This window comes from Ambystoma mexicanum, chromosome 4p (assembly GCF_040938575.1).
Source record: "Ambystoma mexicanum isolate Mex_15411 chromosome 4p, UKY_AmexF1_1, whole genome shotgun sequence".
Taxonomy (NCBI): Eukaryota; Metazoa; Chordata; class Amphibia; order Caudata; family Ambystomatidae; genus Ambystoma; species Ambystoma mexicanum.
This window is the reverse complement of record NC_090927.1, coordinates 1,149,670,788-1,149,697,909: the sequence shown is the minus strand read 5'-3', so window position 1 is coordinate 1,149,697,909 and position 27,122 is coordinate 1,149,670,788. Positions and strand designations below refer to the sequence as shown.

General features: G+C 43.5%; 1 protein-coding gene across 1 annotated transcript in view; it reads left to right on the top strand.

Annotated features, from left to right (window-relative positions):
* Positions 1-27,122, top strand: part of AHI1 (Abelson helper integration site 1) — a 2,019,384-nt gene that overhangs the window by 1,027,968 nt on the left and 964,294 nt on the right. Inside the window, exon 15 of the mRNA XM_069606745.1 lies at positions 19,290-19,408. Within this exon, the coding sequence (XP_069462846.1) occupies positions 19,290-19,408 (119 nt within the window). The remainder of the gene's footprint in view (positions 1-19,289; positions 19,409-27,122) is intronic.

Genomic DNA, 27,122 nt, shown 5'->3' with positions numbered 1-27,122 from the left:
GCTTTCATGGAGGGAGTAAAGAGAATTCACCCTCCCATTTCTAACCCAGCTCCCGGATGGGACCTTAACGTGGTGTTGACTAGACTTATGTGGTCTCCTGTCGAGCCCATGCATAAAGCAAGTCTTAAAGATCTCACCTACAAGACTGCCTTTTTGCTAGCCATTACTTCCATAAGGAGAGTCAGTGAACTACAAGCGCTCTCGGTTCTAGAGCCCTTAGTTACAGTTCATAGAGATAAGGTGGTTCTGCGCACTCACCCTAGGTTTGCGCCTAAATTCATTTCAAAGTTCCATGTGAACCAATCCATAGAACTACCAAGGTTCTTTCAGAACCCCTCAAACATGGGGGAAAGAAGCCTGCACATACTGGATCTACGCTGAGCAGTCCTGTTTTACATGGAAAGAACTCTACCACTAAGAAAGACAAACCAATTTTTTGTTTCGGTGGCAGCAGGCAGAGAGGGGGAGACCCGGTCTCCAAATCTACAATCTCTAGGTGGATTGTCAAATGCATCACACTCTGTTACACTCTTGCTAAGAGAGAACTGCCCTTCAAGCCTAGAGCGCATTCTACTCGAGGCACTGGGGCTTCCATAGCATTCATTGCAAATGTTCCCCATGAGGCTATTTGCAAAGCGGCAACCTGGAGTTCTGCACACACCTTTAGAAAACACTACTGACTAGACACTCATTCTAGGTCTGATTCTCAGGTGGGACAAGCAGTACTAACACATCTTTTCACTTTTGTTCCTTCTCACAACCCACCTCCAACTCTGGGTACTGCTTGCTAATCTATGCACAGCATGTGATTCTAAGCAGATTAACAAGCATCAGAAGGCCTGCATTACTTACCGTAAAAAGCATTTCTGATGATTGTATCTGCTTAGATTCACATGCGCCCACCCTTCTTCCCCACTCGGATGGAAGGAACATAGACGTCTTACTACTTTCTCTCTTTTCTGTACTCACTCACGATAGCCATAAGCTCCCTCACGGCAGAAAAAATACAATCGGAGGGACCTCGACGTATGAGGGATTTTGGGTACACTACACATCACGTTGGGGATAGTGTTACAGGCATGCTCACTTCGACGTCCCTTTTCGATTCTCAAAAGACAAGATGCAATACTCTGCGATAACTACTGGATGTCGGACTATATGCACAGCATGTGAATCTAAGCAGATGCAATCATCAGAAATGCTTTTACGGTAAGCAATATATGTCTTACTGGACCGGCACGCTCTGAGTTCTGCGGGCGGGCGCCGTCCCGCCCGCAGACTTTGATGGAAGCACCGGCACTGTTGCACACAGTGCTGGTGATTGCGTCCTCCCCATTCCTATTGAGTCCTTTGGGACTGAAATCGAATGAGGAGTAACAATTGCTGCCGCCTGAGTTACCGGACCGCAGGGGCTGTAATGCCCCAGTTATTCCTGCAAGTCAGGCGGCAGTAAATCATCCCGAGTCCGGCAGCAGCCTGCCGGTTTTACCGGCACGGCTACCCCCGGACTTGTAATGAGGCCCATAGTATCCAATGTTACTTATTTTTGTATTAGTAAGTAAAGTTTAACTGCCTGGTTAATGGTACTAAAACCGGGCTGGAACCCAGCTTGGAAGTGACTAATTAGTTGATTTTCATTTACCAATTCTAGTAAATGTGTCAATAGAGATCTTGCAAAAATCTTTCTGGATGCAGCGAAATCTGTCTGTAGTTGGTTGGGTCATCTCGTCCCCCTTTCTTGTATTTAGTATGATTGCTGTTGTCCATGATGCTGGAGCCACGCCTATTTCCAGTACAACACACGAAAAAGCAAAACCGCACTGGGGCCCAGATTTAACTTCTGTCTTAAAGAAGTCTATCCGTATTTTATCTGGTCCAGTGGCTTGTCTGTTTTTTGGGTGTTCAATTTTTTTTTTTAACCTCTCCCAGGGTACGTTTTAGACAGTGACAAACATTTACGTGTGAGGTATGCCGGTGCCTTTTGTCTATCTCAACGTCTAAGACGTATCCTTCCTCTGTGTAAACCTCTTTAAAGTTATTCATATTGTTGTCATATATAGATTTTTCCAGTAGTGGTAAGATTTTGTGATCAATTTTTGGCAAGGCATTTCCATCCTCTACATCAGCCCATTTAAACGCTTTGCTGGCATTCTCTTCTGCAGTGATACTTATCTTATTGCCTATTTTGTAAGCGTAATTTTTACAGCCATCTCTGTTTACTATTTTAGACATAATGGTCTATGATCACTGTTCATATGGTTAATGATGTTCAGAGACTTGACCAAGTTCCAGTTTTTGGTTTGAACATGTGCATAATCATTGTGCGAGTACTTGTTGCCATTAACAAATGTTGGCTTAGATGGCTCCTCCCCAAAAAACGGGAAAGAGAAGAAAAAAGTCACCAAATATTCTTAGAGGATATCAATTCATCTATGTAAACCAGAAAAGAACAATTCATGTTACATCTGGCGAAGGTTTGTAAAACCACAAACTAAACAAGGAAGGGTACCTGCTCATTATGCATGGTAATGCCCGTACACTGGAGAAATAATTCCTCAGTCATACGTCATAGGACCCATTCTTCATATCACGGCCTCCATTGACCTCTGCAAACTACTGCAAAATACACCGCATAAATACAAATCGGTCATCATGCTGGGAAAAAGGTTCCACATACACATATGCTATGTCTACCATAGTGTTCATGTCCAACTGCAATTTCATGGCCCACATACCTTGAGCAGGACTACTAGTACTCTCCGCCACTCTGTTTAGCCACCAGTTATCAAGGCAGTATCATCTCTGGTTGCCATGGCCCGATAGGTCTGGTTATTATTTCCTGATCAATTGTTTGATCACATGTTTTGTGTATGTCTGTTATGCCTTTAACCAATGGGTATTGCTCTAGTGACATTAATACTGAATATGTCTATGTATACTTATTATGCTAAAGTATTATGCAGCATCTATTAGCATTCTTTAGGGTATACAATGTTGGCCTTAAGTGGCTGGAAGTGGTACTCTTATGTAGAGCTTATCCAAGGAAATGTTCCCTGTTCTAAGTGTATTTGTTCCTTTTTTACAGTGCATCTTGGCTTTTAATGGTTTGTGTCTGAGTTGTGACACTATCTGGGTAGTCTCTGACCAATATGGTTTCTTTCCTCTTTTTCTTTCTCTCCTTTCTTCTCCCTATCTACTGGTGCTGAGGTTCAGTTTGATCATCATGTTGGTTGTTGACCAGTTTTAAGTTTGGGAACCTTTGTGACATCAACTGTATGGTTAAGTGCTGTAGATTACATCAATGGCTCATTGCCTATCATTTTGATATAAATGCAGTTTGCCTTTGGGCAATTGTTTTGGTTATCGGGTGGGCCCTGATTTTTGACAATATTAGTACTAGTGAGGAGGTTGATGTACAGTACACGCTAGATTGTATTTACATATGAAATAATCATGGTATGTTTGATTGATGAGACTGAGGCAAGTCTATGGATGTCTCTGTGAATGTATCTTTGTAAGATGGCCACCATACAAACATTGTATTCGCATAGTGGCTCGAATGGCACATTTTATTTTCTTTCGCTCTTTCTTTCTATGCATATTTTGGTTTTCTCCTCAGCTTTTCACAAAGGAGTTGGTTCGCTTTTCTCAGTTTCGTTTTGGGACGCGATATCCACGATATGTATGCGATTTGAATTTCTCCACCTTAAAGTTAATAAGTGCTCTGGCCCACCGCATTGCTATACTATGAACACTATGGCGTAAGTGCTGACTTTAACAGTGGATACCATGTGGCACTTTTTGGGTTCCGGGCACAGTGCTGGCTTTCAGTGTTGAGCGTAGGTACAGGAATGATTCCAATTCAGGGGATCTTCTGGGCAGTCACTTGATCGACCGTGCACATGTCTGATAAGCTCGACTGCCTATGCTCAAATGCAAAGGCTGAGGCATTATTAGGAAGAGCAGTAATCCAGCACATCTTGGTGTGAGATCTGTCTTCCTGTCCTGGTATTTCTGAGGCTCGCTCCTGCCTTACTTATTCACTGACTTTGCTGTGTTAATCTTTAAAAGATAGGAAATCTGCAGAGACGATAGTATCCAATAGAAGAACAAGTTATGTACCCTAGGGTAACATTGGTTCTGATGGATAAAATGTTTTCTCTGCGGATTCCTTTTCTGCCCGCCCTCAGTCTCCTCAGAATGATCTTAGTCCACGCGTGCCAGGATGTGCCCAAGCAATCTGCAGAGGAGACATTGTATCCATTAGACCCAATCTTACCCATAAGGTATGTCATATGTTCTTTTATTCCTTTTTTAAACTATCCACATTTTAACCGTGGCTGGTAATCCCAGACACTCACCGGAAGTTTGGTTTTGTCATTTTTGAACCCTTCCATGGAACATTCTGGAAAAGTTCCAAAGTAAAATTATGAAGTAGCCACGCCTTCATGCTGAATTTTATATTTTTGCATGGGTAGTTTCATACGTTTTCATCGCGTTTTGAACAGCTTTTAACATGGGGTTTCCTCAAAGGCAAAAAATAAATGCCACAAATATCTTAATTTGATTTTCAAGTTTTTTATCATGCACCTACATATTCTCGTGAATCGATGCACTATAAATTCTTTTTGAAAATCGAGCTGTCCAGTTCTGAGATATTTATGTTCCAAGATGTATCTATATATCATTTAAACGCAAAATGAATGTACATTTTTCATATGCAATTTTTCACATATATAAACTTTTACATTTCTATACGACGTGTACACATATATGTACATATATTTTTCAAAAAATCGGTCAAGACAAATATAGCGTTAAAACATCACATCCCATAAAAAAATGAAAAGCACAGATCTAAATTACTTAAGCACCAAGAAAATAGCGTCTGCAATACACCCACAGACCCACATCTCCTATATCCCACCCTCTTGCCCTGTCCCGCAGACCCTCATTTAAAAATGTACAGCGACCTAAATGTAAAACATTATTTCCTATAAACAACCCAACCATCATCATATTAACACCTTCACAAAATAGTGCTATAACAATTCCATCAGGCTCAAGAATTTCACAACCGCTATTGACAGAGACGTGCAGGAGCCACTTAAAATCCAAGGTCACAAGCTATTGCATCAATAAAATGTTATCTATTAAGAAACACTTTAAAACAAATTATATGTTGTTCCATTAAATTTGGGCAGTCCATAATTGTATGTCTCAAAGTTTCCAGCACACAAGGATTTCTGTAGAAACAACAAAAAAAACAGTTCTTTACGCATTAACTTTCACATTGTTAAAATGACCCTTGTTAACAAAAGGCTCAACCAAAACCTCATAAAATTTGTGATCAGAAATTTTGGACTAAAACACCCCTCTTTTTAGTATTATTTTTAAGCTGTGCAAAAAGTGGATATTCATGAGTTTTTTCACACTTAACAATCTGATCATTGTCATAAATTGCTTGTTTAACCTGGTTTGGGTTTTCAATGAACTCCCAGATGATATTCAATTCCCCCAGTACTTCCTCCTCATTTATTGGTGAAACACACCACCATATTTCTCTTTTTTGCTTTAGATACTCGATTTAAGCCACTGAAAAATTAATCCTCTGGGAGGTACCAACATTTTTCTGTAAAATGAAAGTAGTGTCCATTTGGCAACATCTTTTATGGACTTAATGGCAAGCTCAAAACAAACTAACGCTGTTGGCACACAATTTGGTAGTTTAAAGACTTTAAGCCAAATTAATTCTTCTAAAAAAACAGTCTATCGCAAAACCATTCTGGCAACATCTCGATACCATATAACATGTATGGGAAGACTTTTTGCTCATAAAATGTAAATAGCGGTTCGATGATACATTTCCTGTTTCTCCCATAAATGTTGCTGCACGAGCTGCAAACAAATTCACCTTATGTTGTGCATGTTCCCAGAAATGGGCTTTGACTTCGAGACTACAGGAAAACCCAAATACACAAAACATTTTAACCAACCTTTACTGTTCTTTCATCAAAGTAAATTTCAAAGTCGTAATTTACTTTGATGAAATTACATCTGACGGATAATAAATGGTATATGTGTGTTAAGGGATATGGGTTATAGTGGGTCAGGAATGGTAGGAGTAGAGGAGCGGGTGGGCATTGGAGTGTGCGGGCATTGGCGACCCACCTTTTTAAACAAAGAAAGTCATTGAAAAGTAACAATGTTATTTCATCGAAGTTAATTACCACTTCGTGATTTAATTTGATGAAAAACTGTAGACTTAATATGCACATTTTCATCGGCAGGAACGTTTAACACAACTTTTACAAAAGATGTGACAGTGAAGTAATTACATTGTCAAGAAATAAGCATTTCGACAATTATTTAGATTTACTCCATTATGGTAAAATATTTAATCATTGTTACCGTTAATGCTGCTGTGATATACTGAAGACATGTTCCAGCATGTCTTCAGTATACCACAGATACTAGTGCATCTCCTCACTTGCACCAAAAAAAGTAGCAGCCCAATCCTCAAAGTGCATTTATATAAGCGCATCTTAGATGCGCCAATTCAGATCCCCTGCCCCCTTTGTACATTTGCGCAAATAAGGAGGCGTTTCTGCACATTTAAAGGTGCATTGTGAATTCACAGATGGGAGGCTCTTTTAAATGCACAGAAATTAGGGTATTGTTGGGAACAGGCAACAGGGAGGGCAGGGAACAGGCAGTGTCGTTTTTGAGCCTGTCATGATTTGTTTTTTAAGTGAAATTTAAAGCATGGCTATCGCACTTTCACTCCTGGTTTGGGGGATGGGCTTGCTTTTAAAAAATTTGGGGCATTTCACTGATACTAGTCGCAGGAAGGTGCTGTATGAGACAATTTACATTACATTACCAAAGCCCTGCATTGGCTGGACTCCCGATATAGTAACGGTTGGGCAAATTGGGAGCGCAACACTTTCAAGGCGTCAGTAGTGTTCTGTACCATTTTGGGCCACACCCACTTATGTGACACAGGTATTCCCCTTGGATTGCCCATCACTGGACTGAGCAAGGACATGCAGGTCTTCCGATCATTCCAGCGGTTTGTTTTCAAATGTGAAGAACTATCAGTATATTCCCTTTTTGTATCTAGCTTTGAGGTGTGGCTGGAAGAGCTCTGCGTTTCTTCGCTGCTGAACTGTTCCACTCTTGGAGCCGGTGTAGTTGGTCTCATGCATTCTGGTAGTTTGAGTCCAAATAATGACCCACAAGGGTAGAATACTATTGCCCCACTCAAACTGCGCAAACCCAAACCACGCCCCCCACCAAACCACGCCCCCCACCTTAACTCGTGGTTCACACCACACTTAAGGGACCTTCGCAAAGCAAAAAGAAATGCAGAGGCGCATTGGAAAAGCCTCCCCTCTGAAGTCAATAAAAGCACCTTGACTACTGCTTCCTTCATCTACAAAGAAGCTATATTTCTAGCCAAAAAAGACACCTACAATAAACAAATTGTACAAGTTGAATCCAACACTAAAGAGCTCTTCAAAATTCTCAAAGAACTTGAGGCTCCTATAGGCCCACTAGATAAGTGCATAACAGATACCTCCTGGTGCACCAACATCCAAAAGGCTCTCCTCAATAAAATATCCTTGTTACAAACTAAAATCAACACAAAAATAGGCATCTTACTCTCAGACTCCGATTCCAAACCTGCCACATATAACATCACGGCCCCGAAGCATTCCTTCAAACCTTTCAGCTTTTCCCCATTGTCCACATGGGAAGTCGAAAACATAATTAAGAAACTTAAGCCTTCCAGCTGCTAAGGTGAATTATGTCCTGCACCCGTCATTAAGTCGGCAGCGCACAACCTCACCCCATTCATCACCACCTTCATAAATGCATCCTTTAAATCAGGGTCTGTCCCTGATAACCCTAAGGATTCGTGGGTCATCCCCTTAATCAAAAAAACGATCCTCGACCGAGTAATCCGTCTAACTACAGACCTATTACTACGGTGCCATTTTTATAAAAAATCCTGGAACGCACAGCCTACCTACAAATCCAGACCTATCTGGAAACTGACACAAACTCCTAGGTCGTCGGCAATCAGGTTTCCGTCCCAGACACGTTACTGAAACTGCTCTTATTGACCTAATTACGCAAATTGAAGACATTAAAGACTACTGCTCGATTTATCGGCCCTTTTTGACTTGGTCAATCACCAAACTCTCTGCCACCACCTGAAAACATCAGCCCGTTTCTCTGATGAAGCTACCTCCTGGATCAGATCCTTCTTGGCTAACAGAACCATGAGGGTCTTTACACCTTCCGCCTCTGCTGAACCAGCACCTGTCCCATGTGGGGTTCCGCAAGGGTCGTGTGCTTCCCCCACACTATATAACGTGTTTACGAAGCCATCTTTGACATTCTTGATTATCTGGGTGTCACCTACACGAATTACGCGGATGACACCCATATACTCATCCCTATCACTGGTGACGACGCAATTGACACAAAAGCGCTCAACGAAGTTTACTCTGTCATGCAAGCCTGGATGGCGCATCATGGGCTTTGACTCAATGATGAAAAAACTGAGTTGCTTATTCTCGGCTCACCTTTCAGACTTAACAAACTGGACACTGCATTCAAATCATTCTTTATTGATGGAAACACCATCCCGGTTTCCAATGACGCTAAAACGCTAGGCATCTACCTAGATTCCACACTATCACTCATGAGACAAATGAATGCTGTAGTATCAGCATCAGCCTATACTTGCAAACTTATAACTGCTTGTCGACCCTTCCTCAGTGCACCCAACTGCATTACACTTGCTAGAACTCTTGTTATGCCCAAAATCGACTACTGTAAAGCCCTCGACTTGGGAAACAGCCAAAGAAACATCAACAAGTTACAAGTAACCCAGAATAACGCCATCAGAGCTGCCCTCAACATCCAGAGGAAACTTCACATTTCGGATACGAGACAAAACCTTCATTGTCTTTCGGTTGAGCACAGGATATCCCTTAAAACACTGGCGCTAACACACAAGGCTCAAGCGAACCTCACCCCAGTCTACCTTGCTAACCGGTTTACTCCACACAATTCCACTAGACCCTTGAGATCTGCTCAAACTCATTCTCTAACCATCCCCAGATTTAAACTGCAGAAAGCCGGTGGATCCAGTTCCCCTGTACTGGCTGCTAAATTGTGGAACACACTACTCTTCACACTTAGATCTGAACCATCTTATCCGCGATTCAAGAGTAAAACCAAACTCTGGCTTCAGGAGCTTGACTCATCTGCATCACGTTCCTAAGGCATATTCTGTACTGTTTGTATGATCCCCTATCCCTTAAGGTATACTCAGCCCTGATTGTATGATCCTCTTTCTCTCTTTGTTTCCTTTGCAACTAGAGTGGCCACACTTGTATTTCGGCACCATGCTGTCACCTTTGTTCCTGCTAAATACTGTATATGTACCTGACTGTACTCTTTACCTGTTTTGAACATTGTATGCATCATCTTTGTAACTCATGCACTTCCAAAGAAGTGCGCCCAGATGCCCGAGGGCCAGGTGCGCAATACAAATAAAATAAATACAAATACAAGTATTAACCGCTGTGAAAGTATTCCTAAGGACTCTTCCTTGGTAAGGGTTTACTGATTCCATTTTGCAAGCCAGTGAAGACCTTGCTATGTAGTCAGATAGCTTAACCTTCAGCAGTCTCTGCCCCTTTTTTCTGCTTTTCCTTCACCATCTGGGATGCACATCAGGAAAGGGTTGTACCACCCTCTCCCGCATAGAATGAGTGGAAATTCAAACAACTCACCACACTATTGACCCACTCCCCTAACAAGAGGATTCTGAAGTAGGTGGGCCCCTTTCCATTTTGCAGTGCTTGTGGGTGACATATTGTAAGTCTCAGAGGTTTATGACCAAGCAGAATATGTGTGTTCCTTTCTCACCAATAAAATGTTTCAGAGGAAGCCCAAAAATATGGAGATGTTTGTTCTCTTATCTTTTTCTGTTTCATAACCTGAATTTCCTTGGAAACCAAGTGGCAAACCAGATTGAATGCAGAAGAACTGACTGAAAGGGTGGGTTTTGTGCCAGAATTTGAGAGAAAAATGATCAGCCGACCCCCAGAATCTCTTGTAAGTAATTCTTATGCTTGAAATTTAGACTTCATGAATTACTTCCTACATAGATTTAGCACTAAAACGGCATGCATTTACACTGTTAGTACTATTTTATACTACGTGAGGAACCAAGAATGAGACACAGACACTTAGATTTATGGTTTTGGCCATAAATGTTTTTTAACAAAAGAAAAGAGGGTTGGGAAATTCCTCTCTGTCCCTATTCTAAGAGGTGTTTTCACTATCTCAAACAAAACTAAGTGTCTGTCAAATGTCAGAATGTCCAAAGCAAAACATCCCGTATCCAAAGTACTATTCTGGCCCTCACATTCTAAAAATCAACCCTGGTGAAAAGGAATAATGTCTTTGGCTTTAAGTAGTGTAGAAATGTTCAAAAAGAAAATATGTAACTCCAACACAAAAGTTCCAGAAGTATAAGGTTCCTTGTTCCAGAGGATGATTCCCTTCCCCTGGATTTCTTTTCACTCAGTTTATAATTTCAAAGAATATCAGTTCCTTAAGTGTCTCTTGGTCAACAACACAACTGGTATACAAAACAACTTTGCTTTTAGTCTGTATCTTGGTAGGATACCTGGTGTACTCTCCTGCCAGGTTTTCCACTCCTCTTTAATATGTTTTCACAGCCTTTTGGCTAGTCCTGATGGATCCGTATCAGGACTTCTTTCAGTAATATATATCACACACTATTCAACTTGACCTTGCCTAGTATGCTTCCTTATCAGGGCTTTCTTATATGAACATACTTGCAACTTACATCTGCCTGGCATACTCTCCTGGCAGGGCTTCCTTATATCAATACTCTTGTGACTCGATTCTGCCTGGTATACTCTTCTGCTAGGGATTTTCTCTTGTAACTTTAATCTGTCTGCGATACTCCCTTGCCAGGGCTTTCCTTAAATATTTACTCTTGTAGCTTTAACTTGCCTGGTATATTCTCCTTCCAGGGCTTTCCATATAGGTGCATTGTCCCTGCTTCCCTTGGATGGACTCACCGGCTCTTGCTGGCTTGTGTTGGCTTTCCCACAGCAAGCCTGTGGCGGGCCTTCAGTGTTTTGATCCCTCTCGCCACCTCTGCTTCTACGCTTCTCTGTCTCTTGGAGCTCCCACTTGAATATATTGTGAATGACAACAAGATTGATATACAATTTCATTGAAACTTTCTTGCAACTCTAATGGAGAGTTAAGCATGAGCACACCTTGAACTGGATTGACTTCTAGTTCTTCTTTCAACATGCTCGAGGATCCCATCCTCATTGGCAGTTGTTACGATCAAGAGTTCTTCAGGCAGCTCAGGTAAGGCATTACTAGTTACTTTATTAGGTTACATGAATTAAGTACATAAATTGACAGGACAAGACAGGTGCAGGGAGGAAGCCTACTGGCTCCCACCACCCAGGCCACATGGTTTCCTACTGCCTTTGGGTGGAACACTAACACTAGGCAACATTCCACCTCACCCAATATTCCACACATGACATCACTCAGACACTGACATCATTCACTCTACGCACACTCAGGTCCACTCATCACATACTCAGCCCAGTCATAACACTTCCTTCCCTTCACAACCAAAACACAGCAACATAAGTGTCTTTCCGGACTTACATGGTGTGGAGGCTGCTTGCAACTGAGCAGTTTGTGTATTTGGTGACGGACGCGAGACCACATTTGTAAGGCAGACTACCATTAAATAAGCAGATTGAACAGCTGCGCGCGTCTCTACCGAAACTCTTGGGAGTACATTCTTCACTCTTAATCAGGGTTTGCTCATAGAGTTAGTGATACACACCACAAGATTGGGACATGACCTATTAGGGCTGCCTCTTTTGAAGTCTGCAAGCACACCTTTAATGTGCAAGGGATGACCTTTTTGGTAGGCGCTTGATACACCTGAACTGTTTATTAATAGAAATGGTGGTGGTCACATATATTATGTGTGCAAGCTCATTTCAACTATGAAACATTATCCAAATAAATTAATTGTGGTAATAATGTGATTTTATTGGAAAAGATCCCCTGAAAAAGCTCAGTTAACTATATATTAATATCAGGAAGAACAAACCATGTTAGGAAATGTCCAGCTGCAGTACAGTAGCTGAGTAATAAGCTATTGGGTTTTGACCCTCACTACATTCCAGTAGCAATTACAAGAAGAGAATAAAACTGTGGTTTTGTAAAATGTACGTGTGATGTGTTACAACCTTATGCTTTCACTGGTTTGACTTAATGTTGTGGAAATCTTAGTCATTGCACAAGTCACTTTATTGAGGTGCACAAGTCACTTTTAAGTAGTCAGTTTAATTTACGTATTTTAAAAACATCTACTGTGAATAAAGTGTAATTTTGTAGGAGTTATTCTGCTTCCACGCAATCTGCTTAGGCAGTACTTGTACCTACAAATTGATGGTATGAATTGGCAAAAAACATCTAGAGCAGCCTGTAAGTCTAACAAGCATTGGCAATGCCAACCGTTTGGGCTTTTGTGTTCCAGAGCTTTTAGTTGTTACTTGTTGTGGGTGAAAGTGTCATTCAGTCCAGTTTTATTTTTTGCATTCTAGTACCCGCACTTTTGTTGTTCCTGAGGGTAAGACAACAAATTTAGGATAGGGTGAACCTCTCACACATGACATGGGACAACTTGAGCGCTCTGCTAATGGTCCGTCCAGACCTCCCTGAGGCTTTATATCACCGGCAAAAGCGTGGGTAAGCTAACTTTTTGTGCTCTGAACCACTTGTGTACGAGCGCGATAAAAATAAAATATCACTATCAACTGCGTGAATTCTGATGATGGCCATTGTTTAATGCCAGAGTGAGCGGCCTGCGAGACACCTGAACTTGTTGTAGGACAGTGATGTGCAGTCCAACTGTTCCTCCGCTCACTTAAAACACTGCTAAAATATTTTACACAGCATGTTTTATAGACCTGCCGTATATCCGTTCTTTTTTGCCTGTGATATGCAATGATACAGCGGCACACTCGTTGGGTTAATTAGCTAAATACTCAACACTGAAACATTGGTCGCTACAGCATTAAAACAACACAACACAATTGAGGCAAATTGAGGAGTGAATCTTGAACACTGCGAGGGCGATCGAAGTAGCATCAACCCACACAAGTGATCTGGAGGGCATATTAACAGTTTCAGCCTGACCTAACCTCAGCTCCCATGGAGGGGCCCCTTCACATACATTTGAGGGACCCGTCTTCAGGGGTTGGAGCACACCACCTCTTAGATTTTCCATTTTTAGATACTGTCTCAGACAGAGACAGCACCATAGAGAAGGGGCATTGAGAGTAAAGGGTTGTTGATTTCATTGTCATCACAGGAAGATAACAGCATGGACTCAGTATCCAGTGATTTCTAAATCCTGGAAGAAGTCTTAAATAAGAAACTGACCTCTATATTGAATGGTATTTTATCACAAAGAAACTCCCTCAACATTTCTCTGAGCATATTAGATGATCTTATTAGAGGGATGAAGAACGATATGCTGGATCTCAAACAGGCGGTTTCTACCTGTAGTGTGGTCATTGGCAGGGATGTGGCATTGGGAGGGGTAACTGAGGTACAGCCTGAACATCAGATTAAGCACCACAGGAGTACAAAGTCCATAAGCCCAGCAGAACCTACGCATACTTACCAGAATAGGTTAGGAACACAGAGGAACGAGGTAATAGGGTCCAAAGAACAAAATCAACACACCATCCCCAAACCGGTTGTACACTTAAGCACAACAACACCACAGATAGATCATGTCGTAATTGATCTGCTGCCTGAAGCTGCTCATTGGTGGGAGTTATTACGGGCGTTCCAACTTTGGCGGAAGGGGTGAAGGAGACAACAATCTCATTAATGAACAGCACCTCACACTGGATTAACACCCACTTGCCTCGTATGAAAATCAATCCTCGGGGCATCCTGATGGCAAGAAGGACCTCGTAGATCGGTGACACTGCTAAAGAGGCAGAGGGTGACTGTGTGATAGTTACAGTAGTAGCCCCAGCTATGCTGGATTATTTAGCCTCTGCTCATCTCCCCTCGTTATAAGACAAAGAGCATTAACAATGTGAGTAAATTCCTTCCCCTTGCTGCCTTCTATGCCCCGCACACCAGTTCTCCAAGATCAGAGTGGGTTCAGTGGGAGGTAGTGAGAGGAAGGGGAGGGGTAAGTTGCCCACTTAGTATAGGTGCAAGTGGCGTCCGGATTGAGAAGTGGGGCAGTTATTACATCAAACCGCTTCGAAACCTTGTCAGGTATTGAAGAATTCGACTGAGTACTGGCACTAGAGGAGGGAACTCAAAACCCCTCCGGGTTAAAGGAGGCCCCCCAGCTGTCGGGGGAAATGTCTGCACACTTCTTGGAGAATGTAGTCACCATCCTCAGTTGGAATATAGCGGGGGCTGTGTCCAAACTTGAGAACATTGACGTAGTGTCATACATGAGGTCACACAACATCATTTTTTACAGGAAAACTGGGCCGTGAAACCTGTATGCCTGGACGGATTTGTCTCACCCTCAACCCAATCATGCCTGAATAAAAAAGGCTGCTGCTATTGGGGCGGGGGGGGGGCAATTTTTATTAAATCATCCTTAAATTACCACGTAGGGTGAGAGAAGTGAATCTCTCCAGTATTCAATATGCCATTGTAACCCCTGACCGGGGGGGGATAAACTGTTGTTGGTCAACATTTATTATAGTCCACATGCCTCAGAAGTCAATCAGCCCGGGGCACTAAAAGAGTTACTCAAGTCTAACATTCTAGATTTATTGAACAAGCATTCGATTTTAGTCTTGGGGGGGGGGGGGGCTTCAATGTGAAACTGGGTAATGGGATTCCAACTGACCTTGTTAATGTGGGGGAAGATCATGCATATTTGATCGCCCGCCTGCAGATGTCCAACGATATAGTGTGCGCCAGGGTTTACAAGTGACCATGTGTGGCTCATGGAATGGAGATTGCGTTCTTTGAATGGACGCACACACTCCAATGTCCCTGGCAAAATAACATTTGTGAGTACCCAGGGGTCATCCACTATTGATTATCTTTGTATGCACACACAATACTGGCACTTAATCGTGGATTTCATGGTTGTATAGGAAATTGTCAGTGACCATTTCCCTCTGAGGCTTGTGCGAAGACAAGATGGCCCTAGTGCCTGTTTTTGTCTTATCACAGTTGGATTTGTGTGTAATTAACCCACATTGCAAACACAGGATAAAATGGGCAAAGTGTGACCCAATAGTGACCCAAAATAAAGTGGTGTTTACTAATTTGAATCACATCATGTCTATTCTTGCCGAGGATGTTTATTCAAATCAGATTATTCTCTGGTCAGCAGAACTGTGGAGGTCTTTGACAGAACAATTCCAGCATGATTTTAAAACATAGTAAAAGGAGGCCGACCAGCTGGTTTAATGACTCATGCAGGATTTCGCAGAGCAATCTAAAGGGGATTCTAAGAAATAAGGATAACACCATGGGAGAAGTCATTAGGGCTAGGGCTAATTATAAAAGGTCAGTGAAACTTAGAAAAGATTTCTTGGAGAACGAAGCATGGGAAGAACTTCTACTAGCTGTCTCTAACAAAGACTCCAAGAAGTTCTGGGAATTTGTTGCAGGAGACCTGCACTGTAAGAGAGTAAAAACCCACAGGGAAAACTATGTGGGAGCAAAATCTTGGTCTGATTGCTATATGTCCCTATTCCAGGGTCAGGTATCTAGGTATGAGGGCGAAGATCATTGCTATTCAATACGGCTGACCCTGAAGGAGGTGGAGACAGAGGTTATGCAGCAATCACACAACTGTGCCCCAGGTCCAGATGCAGTTCCTGCAGGTTTTTTATAAGAGCGAAATTAGAACTGTGGGTTCCACTCTTGACTATTTGTTTTAACTCCTACTTGGAAACAGGAGTATACCCACAATCTTAGAAAAACGCAATTATTCACCCCATATTTAAAAAGGGTGACCCGGGAAGCCTCTGGCCTACAGGCCAATTTTGGTCTTTTGACATGTTGTGTTGCACCATCTAGAGGATTGTATCTTGAATAGCCAAGTGATTTCGGACATCCAATATGGCTTTAGGCCAGGCCTTGGTACATACGCTAAAGCACTTAATCTTTACCTGATAGGGGCATCCTCCATTTGTGTAAAGGGCGAACCAATCTATGTGGCCTTCATGGACCTGAGCACTGCATTTGATAAGGTGGATAGGGTGTTATTACGGCAGGTGCTCAGGTCCATGGGCTGCCCGGCTGAGCTGCTAAGTGTTACTATTGATTCACGAGGACACCAGGGCCTGTGTACTTTTTGGGGCACAGAGGCAATGTGCAGACTACTTCCAGGTTACATCCAGAGTGCGCCAGGGCTGTGACTTGGCCCCAGTAGTGTTTTCTTTGTATATCAATGGCCTGTACTGGGCCTTGGTGGACTCTTAAGGCAGAATATCCCTGGGTAGGTGCGAAAATACTTCGGTGTGCGCCGATGACACAAAATTTTAATTGCATGTACCCCAAAAGCCCTTCAGCAGCTAATAGATGTCTACACTGATTTTATGTCTAACCTGAATTTAACAGTTAATACTAGCAAATCAGCAGTGACGGCATGTAATCATGGGAGGGGTAGAAAGATCAAAATGCGCAATATGGTAAGCAATGGTGCTATTATTCCAGGGGTCTCAAATTTGGATTATTTAGGTATATGTTTTTCTGAAAATTTGCGTGGGTTGGCCCATGTGCAGAAACAATGTATGAAAATGAAACAGACATTGGGGGGCATTTCTCATTTTAGGAAAATGTGTCAAGGCAAACCACTTAATTTAATATTAGAAGTTTATCAAGTACAAGCTAAAGCAGCGGATCAGGATTGAAAGCCTGTGATCCAAATGTTCGAGGGAGAAAAGACAGATTATTTTTCCAAAATAATCTTCAGTCTTTTCTCCCCTGAACATTTACAACTTGTCCCCCGCCCCCACTACACCCACACCCAACCACCCCCCCCACAACCTCACACCCCTACTTACCTTGTGTCCCTGCGACGCCTGTTCCCTTTCACTTCTGTGATCGGGAACCGATGCTGCAGGATCCTTTTTGTTTTTTTCCTCTTTCATCGGGACAGCTGCGGGGTACACCCCCTCTCACAATATAGTGAGCAAGTATGTGCGGGACACCTCTGCAGTCCTTTTTTTCCCCTTTTGGGTTGGCTGTAGGAGACACCCATGCAACCCCTGCTTACACTATATTGTGAGTGGGAGTTGCGCGGAACAGCCCCTCAGCCCTTTCATTTCGGGGGATGGCTGCGGGAGATACCCCCGCAACCCCTGCTCACAATATAGTGAGCAAGGGTGCGGGGGACACCCCCGCAACTCCCAGCACTGAATGCATGATCTGGTCGAACCTTTCTGCCGTTTGGAATTTTCAAATGGCCTAAATTCGGCCAAATCATGCATTTGGTTATATTTTTTAAGTATTTTTAGACAAAACCAAAGCAGCAACTAATTATGGGGCAGTATTGTGGGGAAATTAAAAGTAGCTTCTATCGAGGTAATTGAGAACAGCCTTTTGAAAAAGTTACTGGGCTTACTAGTTCTGCCCCCAACTATGCTGTACACACAGAGTAGGTACATCCCATCTAGGGGATGACTGGTATGAGGCGCCACTAATGCATTGGCTTGGAATATAGTCAAATACAAAAGCTATTCTGTCTCATGACATCATTAAAAGCTTACTGTTAGGCTCCTCTTGGCGCAAAGTGGCATGGCTAAATGTCACCTCGGTGTGCCTGAACCAGTTCAATGCTCCTAATTTACAGTGTCCGGATGGCCTGTTAACATTAGCTAAGTGCAACATGTATAAGAGGGCCTTTCGTTTTTTTATTCTAACAAAACGCTAATAGATTGGGCTCTCCCTTGATTCGAACAGAAAACATGTGCTACTCACGCAACCAGAAGTAATTCAGCCTTATTTGCTATACAGCAACAAATCTGTAGATCGCTGGGCATTGACCAGGGCTACCTTTAACCTCCTGTGGTTGAGAGAAAACACGAAGAACTGGCCCGTCGATGAGCAGTCTGTGGTCTGCCCTGGCTTCAATGCCGTAAAAGAGGACCTGCTACACTCTGCGCCTCATTACGACGCTGCCGGTTCGGAAAGAACGGTGGCGGTAAAACCGCTGCCACTGTTGTTTCCGGACCGGCTGATTAAGAGTCCTGCAGCCAGGAGGTGTCACGGTACAGAAGAAAAATCTTGGAAGATGTTCATTTTTAACATGTTTTCACTGTATATTATTGTTCTTATTCAATGAGTGTCTTTACTGTGATTATGTACATTGTATTTTATTACTGAACTATGTATTTTTAGGCTCAGAAATCAGAGTCTCTGCTCTGAAACATGTATTAGAATAGTTGGTCTCTGCTTACCAAAGCCAGTGAGCAATCCTACCCCTTGTTTCTGTATTACCTGCATGAGATCACATAATACAGGAAGGTCTATGTTTTTACGCTTCTTTGGAACTTGCTCTATAAGGTGAAGGTGAAGTCACTTTTCTAACCCCCACCTATTTTTTGTAACAACCAGTCCTGACCTGTTCCGTCAGTGTTGTCACCTTAATATTTCGTCTGTTTTACCAGCCGCCTGGCCACTTTGCTATAGCTTAACTATGTTTTTTTTTTTTGTAAAAAGACTGGGCATGTCATTCAGCGTCTGTAATCTGGGTATCCTGCCCAAAACTGTAATCTGGGTCGCCTCCCAAAATTGAGCTATCCCACAGCAAAGCTCAGACAACCAACAATCAAAAACTGAACCTGCTGGATGAATATTTTGTTTGCCTTCGCTTTTCATGAAAAGACATTGTACTTGTCAATCATGGTGCAGTCCTCAACACATTTAGGTCTGCCCCATGGCAACCCCAACAACAAGCATAGCAAACTGTCTACATGCTTCATTGGGTTGATATAGTGACAGTCTATTTTTGTCCATATGCTGTTGACATTTTCAAAATGTCTGGAAATCTAAATTGCCCTTCAGTGTGTGTGTGTGTGTGTGTGTGTGTGTGTGTGTATTTTATATATTTGCAAAGAAACTGATATCTCGCTCAGGGATGTTTTCATAATGTTTAAAATATCTATTTTAATTATGTATTCCAGGAAATAAGAGAAAATGATTTGAAGGGGGTTTCAGTGAACCATTTGCAGTTGCATCCGAATGGAAGGCGTTTGTTAATCCATGCAAAAGACAGTACTTTGAGAGTTATGGATCTGAGAATGTAAGTTATTCCTGTAACATAGCAGCTTTTATCACTAATGTCATGAGATGTATTTGGTCTAGAAGTCTAGCACATACTTTCTAAAAAGTAAAGTTAAGCACATGAGTGCTATCTTGTCATGCAAGTCTGATTGAATTTAAGGTCTTTGGAGAAATCAAAGACTATATTTGATGCACCAAAGAAAACCAAAAAGTGTTGCATGATAATGTTTTAGCCAATACTATTAAACCACTTGGAATTCCTCAGGGTTCTTTTTTTCTCGTAAATTTAGTTTTTATTAGCGTTGTAAACAATTAGCAAAATAAAAATACAAAAGGGATGTATTTATTTTATTCATTGATTTATTGGTTATTTTTTTAATGCGCCTATACAGCCAAAAGGTGTTTCAAGGTGCATAACAGTGGAAAACAATTAAGCACTCCTCTGGGTTATTTAAGGAAGGCATGGCATCAAACAGTAAGACGGACACGTGATCACAGTTCAAGAGTGTTTATTGAACTTCAATTGGGTTTGAAAAACGCCTATCTAATCCTAAATCTAAAGATGGGAGCAAGGTACGACCATCAAATAATAATAACGCAGTCCTAGTCGAGTATGTCAAAATGAAAGGGCCTATACTAATAAACCTATTGCCAATTCTTACTTCTAAATACAAATAGTGTGGGAAACAAGGTTATGCAAAAGAAAAGTGTTCAAAAAATGATATGTCAGGATATTCAAGCCGTTGGCTTCACTTCCCGTTTTCAGCATGGGACAAGGCGGCACACTCAAGCTTAGCACACTCTCTGGCTTCTCTAGCACGAGGATGCAGTTCAAGACTTCAACATCAGGGCCTTCTGTGCCAAAGTCTCTTTGCCATTCAAAGTCTCTTATTTCAGAGGGCCTGATGCTACACGACAAAAAATTAAAGTTCCTTTCTTCTCAGGATTTTCACTTATACACCTTCTTAGGTGATTTACTGTTCACCCCTGGTCCCCCTCCGCCGGGCTCAGACCCACTTTAACGCAAAACCTTCATTTGGTCTCCCTCTGCTGGGCTCGGACCAAATTCATGTACTTTTCCAAACGTTCTCTATTTCATCAAAATAGAAGACTGTTGACTGTGTGCAGGATTTTGATTGACCCGTCGCAGGACCACTTCGATTCACATTTATTTGTTCTCTTTCAACTGGTCTCCTTCTGGCGGGCTCGGACCAAATCTATCTACCTTTGTCACTTCTCAGCTGGATACCTTACAGAAACTTTTGACTGAGCACCCATGCGGTGCCGGACCACTCTTTTATAGCTTTTGTAGCTTGCTTTAAAGTTCAATCATTCATCAGCGGTTCAACTTCACTTGCGTCTCTTATCGCGTTTTAAGAATGTTTGTTCCAGCACTCGCCATACACTGTTGCTACTTGGAACCTTGGCTTCAATACAGACTGGTCTCCCCAACTCACTGGCTGTGTTGACTTGACTGAAGCTGCTTTGTTCTTGTAGCCAAGGACGGTACCACGGTGGCTGGTGATTCTCCCGCCTTCATTATTGACACGGGAGATCCCCGGATATCTCCGACACACAATGCAGGATTCTTCAGCCTGGTTTCCTGGTCTTACACTTTCTATTGTCAAGGTCTCTGGAAAGTAACGGTTCCTTGTCGAAAAGGTATATTGAATTTCCCTCCTTGCGATCCCCTTCGGTTTTGCCGTCTTTCCTCTCTTGCTCAGCTGCCGTCTCAAAACTGATGTTTCCTCATGTGCTTTGCCTCGCTGTGCTTCCTCATGTGCTTTGTGCTCTCGTGCTACGCCTTTTATCCATGTGGGGAGGTGTACTGGAAGTCGGGTGTGTGATGCCTGACCTCGCTTGAAAATTTTATTGGGATACATCGGGTATACTGCTTGTGTGCTAGTTTGTTTTTTCCCACAGCGGGCTGTCCGTGAGAAAGTGTTTGTGTTGTAAAGGGGTTTTGGGGAATAGTTCCTAAATATCCTTCCTAGTAGGATGGGGTAAAGGTGTTACAAGGAAGGGGATACTGCACCTCACCATCCGGTGTCACACTCCCATTTCCTGAAGAACCCTCACCCAGGTGATCCTCCTGCACTGGTCCACCTCCAAAAGCAATGGCTGTGTCCTGGCTACCTGGATGACTGATCCCCGGGGACTAGTGGGTGAGACACCTTCTGGGTTCTCACAGTTAGCAGTAGCACTAGTTATGGCTGTAGAATTTACTTTAGTCTCCTAGTATCATAATGCAAGTAACTCTTATCTCCTGCTGCATCCAAGAGGTTCCCCTTCAAAATTAGAATTGAACTTCATTTTCCAATGTTCTTCTAAACAATGTATCTCTTACACACTTTCACTAATACTAAGTGTGTGGCTTATACAATCTTTCATATTCATTTGCAATGTTTCATGTTTTTCTTTCTCTTTTTTCTTGCTTTTTCTCAATCTCCCCTCTTGCCTTTAAGAAAGATTCAGTTTGATATTCACTCTCTATCTTCTCACTTCTGCTTTGTCTCCTTATGCTTCCATCCCTCCCTCCCTCTTGAACTCCTTCACTTCCATAACCATTTGATAACAGAGAGATGGTACCTGTCAGTGGCGCAGTTGGCGGATGTTTAAAAAAGTTATTTACAATACTTTGCTTTCTTGCTACAAGTCTGGACCAAAACCATATCCTGTTCCGTTTCCAGTTTCGGGTTCATCCACCAAATGCATTGTATGTTTACTAAGAGTCAAAGGGCTAGAGGGGGGACTTTAATTACATGCACTTTGAGCAGGCTTGAGAGAGCTGGAGATAGATTGAATATATTCAGCTGCTGCAGAATACCAAAAGCTAGAGTGGGCATGATTTGGCAGGCTTCATACAATGTGGCTGTGGACTAGAATAACTCTTAAAAGCTCACTTTCCCCAGTAGCAATTGCTTACCAACTGTTTTTACTGGGAGTTTCTGCTTTGTGCTTCGGCACCTAGATTGTTCCTTTCCTCTTGACCTTGTTTCCCCTTTGAATCTTGCTTGTTTGTGGCTTATTTGGCTATCATCCTATCCTCCTGCTTCAGCTCCTTCGTGCAGCACCCTGCCCTCCTGCGCCGACTAATCCTCTGTTGGTAATTCTACCACCTTCCTACAAACACCCTGTTTGTCTGTGAACTGCCCCCAGATACGTTCATTTATTTCGATCAAAACTCCATTTGTCTGTGAGCTTTGCTCTTGACAGACCCATTCATGCATCACTACAAATAGCCAGTGGTAGAAGTGTACCGAAAGAATTAGTGGAACTGTGGTCTCGGCAGGGAAGAGGGTAGGCGGAAGCATAGTGCAACATGTGACAAGGTCTTGCAGTCGGGGCATGGCAGACTGGTGAATATGGTCGTAAGAAGTACAGGAATGATAAACAGAATAAATAAAAGTAGTGGAACACCGCTCCCGACCGTTCCTGCGCACTTAGATCACTGCAAATAGCCTGATTTGTCTTTGGGCTTTTCCCCTCGCATCCCTCTTTCTGTATTGCTATCAACAACGTATACTGTCTACGAGACCTACAACCCCTCTCCTGTATTGCTACAAGCACCCTATTTGTCCGTGGGCTTTCCCTCAAACAGACTTCCCCTGTTCTGCAAGTTCAGCTTCTCTGTTTTCTTCCTGCCCTTGCACTTTCTTGCTTTACACTTAGACTTCGGCCCCCAGTTTGTTTGTGTCTGCCTTTAGTGCACTGCCTTCCTAATTAAAAGTATTCGCCTATGTCATGATGCCCGCTCCCGGGGAGCCGGTTCAAGCCCTGCGTCCCCGAAAGCGGACATCCAGTCCCCAAGGAAGGACCCAGCAACCCCATACAGGGGCCCTTTGGACAGTGTCCTGGCGCCTATGGTGCCAGGCTCATAAAAGACATCAGTCCTGGTGCCATAGGCGCCAGGCTCATTATGGAAGTGCTTGGGTGCACTTACCTGATGCAGACCATGTTGCAGGATCCCGGCCTCCTTGAGACCTGAAAGGAACTACTTTACCTGTGGGACTAATTTACCATCCGGGCATGGTCGGAGAAGGATACATACCTGATTGGAGGAAGGATACGTACCTGGAACTTCTTCCAAGGCTATTTAAACCCCACCCGAACAGCCACACGTGCTTCGCGTTGTTCTGCATCTAGCAGCTGGACGCTCACCGTGTCTGCTCCTGCAACCTTACTTCTGCCACGCCTGCCAGCATCCTGGATCACCTGCAAAGGAAGAGAAGAAGAGAACAGAAGAAGGAAAAGTCCTTACCTGCTAAATCCACATCCCGGAGACATCTCGCCGACAATCCTGAAAAGGAAGACTTTTATTTAAAAGCTCATTGCGTCGATCGCTGCAGCGCCGTATTCCTCTGACCTTTACAGGGCGCCTCCATGTTCAGCAGCGATCATCCAGATTCGCAGTCACGCCCCAGCGCCTAGGGAGAAAAAGACCAGAACAAAAGGTGAGAGAGAGAAGGGAATAAGGAAAGCTAAATCTCCATGTTAAGACTTACCTGTTCATTCATTCCCTCTTCATTTCGGGTCCGCGCCGCATCCTGGCATTTCCGGACCCCTGCCCCTAAGGGGAAAAAGAGACATCAGTGTTAATGAGCGAATGAAAATATATTACCAAAAAACGCTCATTAAAGACTTACCTGATTTCTACAAGGATTTCATCTCTCATCTCGGGTCGGTGCCTGTTCCCCGGCATTCCGTACCCCGGCCCCTATGGGGAAAAAGACACTAGCATTAGTACATTAACGCATGGACACAAGGGGAACCTCTTATCAAAAAAACTTACCTGGAAGCCAAGCAAGTTTGGTTCTCACCAATCCGAAAATCCAGTGAAGTAACGATACCAATGCGCCCCTGCATCAGAAGCAGGATGGAGAGCTCGTCCTTCCAGACCCTAAGGTGAGACGCTACGAGGAATCACAGAAGGGTTTCGAGGAGGGTGAGAGGGGAAAGTGGGAGGCTGATTGCATTACCCCGCAGACAGTTAATCCCCTAGTTATGCCTAGAGAAGGATACTTCTGCGAGCCAGACGAGCCAGATTTGGGGGCCTGGTCCAGTCCATCTTCCGAACCCTGCGCATCACCTTAGAAGAGGTCACAGCAGCGCGAACCAGGCCAGCGCCTCCGTGGGAGTCAGGTGAGCGTTACAGAACGCGAAGCCTTCCTACAAATTCCCACCCAGGCGCTATGGAAAGTTCTGAGACTGATCAGTTGGCCCAATTACTGGGGGAATTACGGGCCGAAGTACATGCCGCTAATCAAGAGACTAATGCCCTCACGAGGGAATTAATAATATCAAAGGAAAGAACTGGTGACCTGGCCAGACAGCTTTTGCAAGGTCAAGCTGGGCAAACTCCTCTACCCTGTTCCGGAGGGAACCCCGCTCCTGTGGTTTCCAGTAACCCTGTGCAGATTATTCTACCTGGAAACATGCCGCTGGCCCCACCCGAACGCTTTGCTGGGGACCCCAAACGATTCGCCATATTCATGAATCAGTGTCGTTTGCACTTCCTATGCAGACCTGGGGCCTTCCCTAATGATCAGACCAAGGTAGCCTTTGTATTGTCATATCTCAGCGGCTGCGCTGCCGATTGGTCAGTTCCACTGGTTACTCAAGGTGACCCGATTCTCCATGATTTTCAAAGGTTTCAAGCAAGCATGGAAAGGTTATTTGCTCGACACTCTCAGGGGCAGGCTCTGGATGATGAACTTCTATCCCTGCGACAGGGCAATCAGGACCTCCTATCCTATATTGCAACCTTTAATAGACTAATTGTGGAAACGGGATGGCCAGAGGATAAAAGAGTCACTTTGTTTTATCGAGGCCTACGCGGAGAACTTAAAGATGTCTTGGCCCAAGTTGTAAATCCGCCCCAAGAATGCACAGAGTATATAGACTTAGTGGTCCAATTGGATCACAGACTTCAAAACAGAAAAGCAGATCGGTCCAGGTTTGAGACCCGGGTGTTGGTCAAGACCCATGCTAATCCCAAGGGAGTTGATGTCTCTGAGCCTATGCAAATTGGAGGGGTTAAAGGACCCTTAACTCAAAAGGAACGTGAAAGGAGGCGGCAGTTAAAATTGTCTTTATTGTGGGAATTCTGGACACTTTCTACGAGATTGCCCGGCAAAACCGCCCCGAAAGGCGGTAGGAGCTGCTGATAAAAACCATGAAGAGACTGTTTCGGGAAACGACTCTGCCCGACAAGTGTAGGGGTCCGCTTGCCGAGCTTGAAAACTAACTCTCAGACCTCGCATTTCATTGTGCCAATGGTTCTCGTAGATCCAGAACAGCCTAAGCGGTTGCATGCAATAAAGGCATACATTGATAGTGGGGCTATTGGAAACTATGTGGATCGTGAATTGGTCTCTAGGATTAACCTCCCTCTCTGTCCTAAAACCAGCAAAGATGTCATCACCACAGTCGATGGAAATGAAATTGCCTCTGGACCGGTAACACATTCCACTACTGAGGTGACTCTTATTGGTCCCGACGGCCATCGGGAGGGTGTTGTGTTTGATGTAATCAAGGCTCCACAGTTTCAGGTTATTCTTGGAATCCCTTGGTAAGAGACACATAATCCTCGAATTGATTGGCGAGCTAAGAGAATAACCTTCCCGGATTGTACACAAACCTGCTACCCAGAAAACCTGAAGATTAATCTAGCATCTGTAACCTCTGCCTCCATGCAACTACCTCCGGAATACCAAGACTTTCAGGACGTCTTCCAAAAGGAACAGGCCAACACGTTACCTCCTCACAGATCGTACGATTGCCAAATCGATCTGGTGCCCGGTGCACAACCCCCTTGTAGCAGGATTTATGCCCATAACGAACCTGAGAATCTGCATTTGAGACAATATTTGGATCAATTCCTAGCTAATGGTTTTATTTGTCTGTCAAAGTCCCCGGCATCCTCGGCTTTGTTCTTCGTGCCCAAAAAAGAAGGCGACGAATGGAAAACTGCCTTCTGTACTAAATACGGATTATTCAAGTACCAGGTGATGCCTTTCGGATTGTGTAACGCAACGGCTGCCTTCCAATACTTCATGAATGATGTCCTTCGGGAACTCATTGATGTTTGTGTTGTCGTATATATCGATGACATTCTGGTGTACTCCTCTTCGGAATCTGATCACAGAAAACACGTCAGGGCAGTACTTGAAAAACTGCGCCAACACAAACTATTTGCTAAATTGGAGAAATGTGTTTTCCATACCACAGAAGTCGAGTTTCTAGGTTTCATCCTGACACCCAAAGGAGTCCGAATGGACTCAAGAAAAGTGGATGCCATCCTCAAATGGCCATCACCTAGCTCTGTAAAAGGGGTTCAAAGCATGCTCGGCTTTGCCAATTTCTATCGCAGGTTTATCCCCGAATTTTCACGCGTGGTGCAACCCGTTACTGCACTCTTGAGGAAAAATAAACGTTTTGAATGGTCTGAAGAAGCCGAGCAGGCTTTTCAGGATTTAAAAGCCGAGTTTACCTCTGCACCTATATTGAAACACCTGCGTCCAGATCTCCCTTATGTCGTCGAGACTGACGCATCCAGCCTAGCCATGGGAGCTGTCCTGTCCCAAAGAGATCCCGAAGTCAACCAACTGCATCCCGTAGCATTTTGGTCCAGAAAATTCTCGGCACCCGAGGTTAATTATGCAATCACGGACAAAGAACTGTTAGCCATTAAGTCCGCTTTTAAAGCCTGGCGGCATTATCTGCTTGGCGCT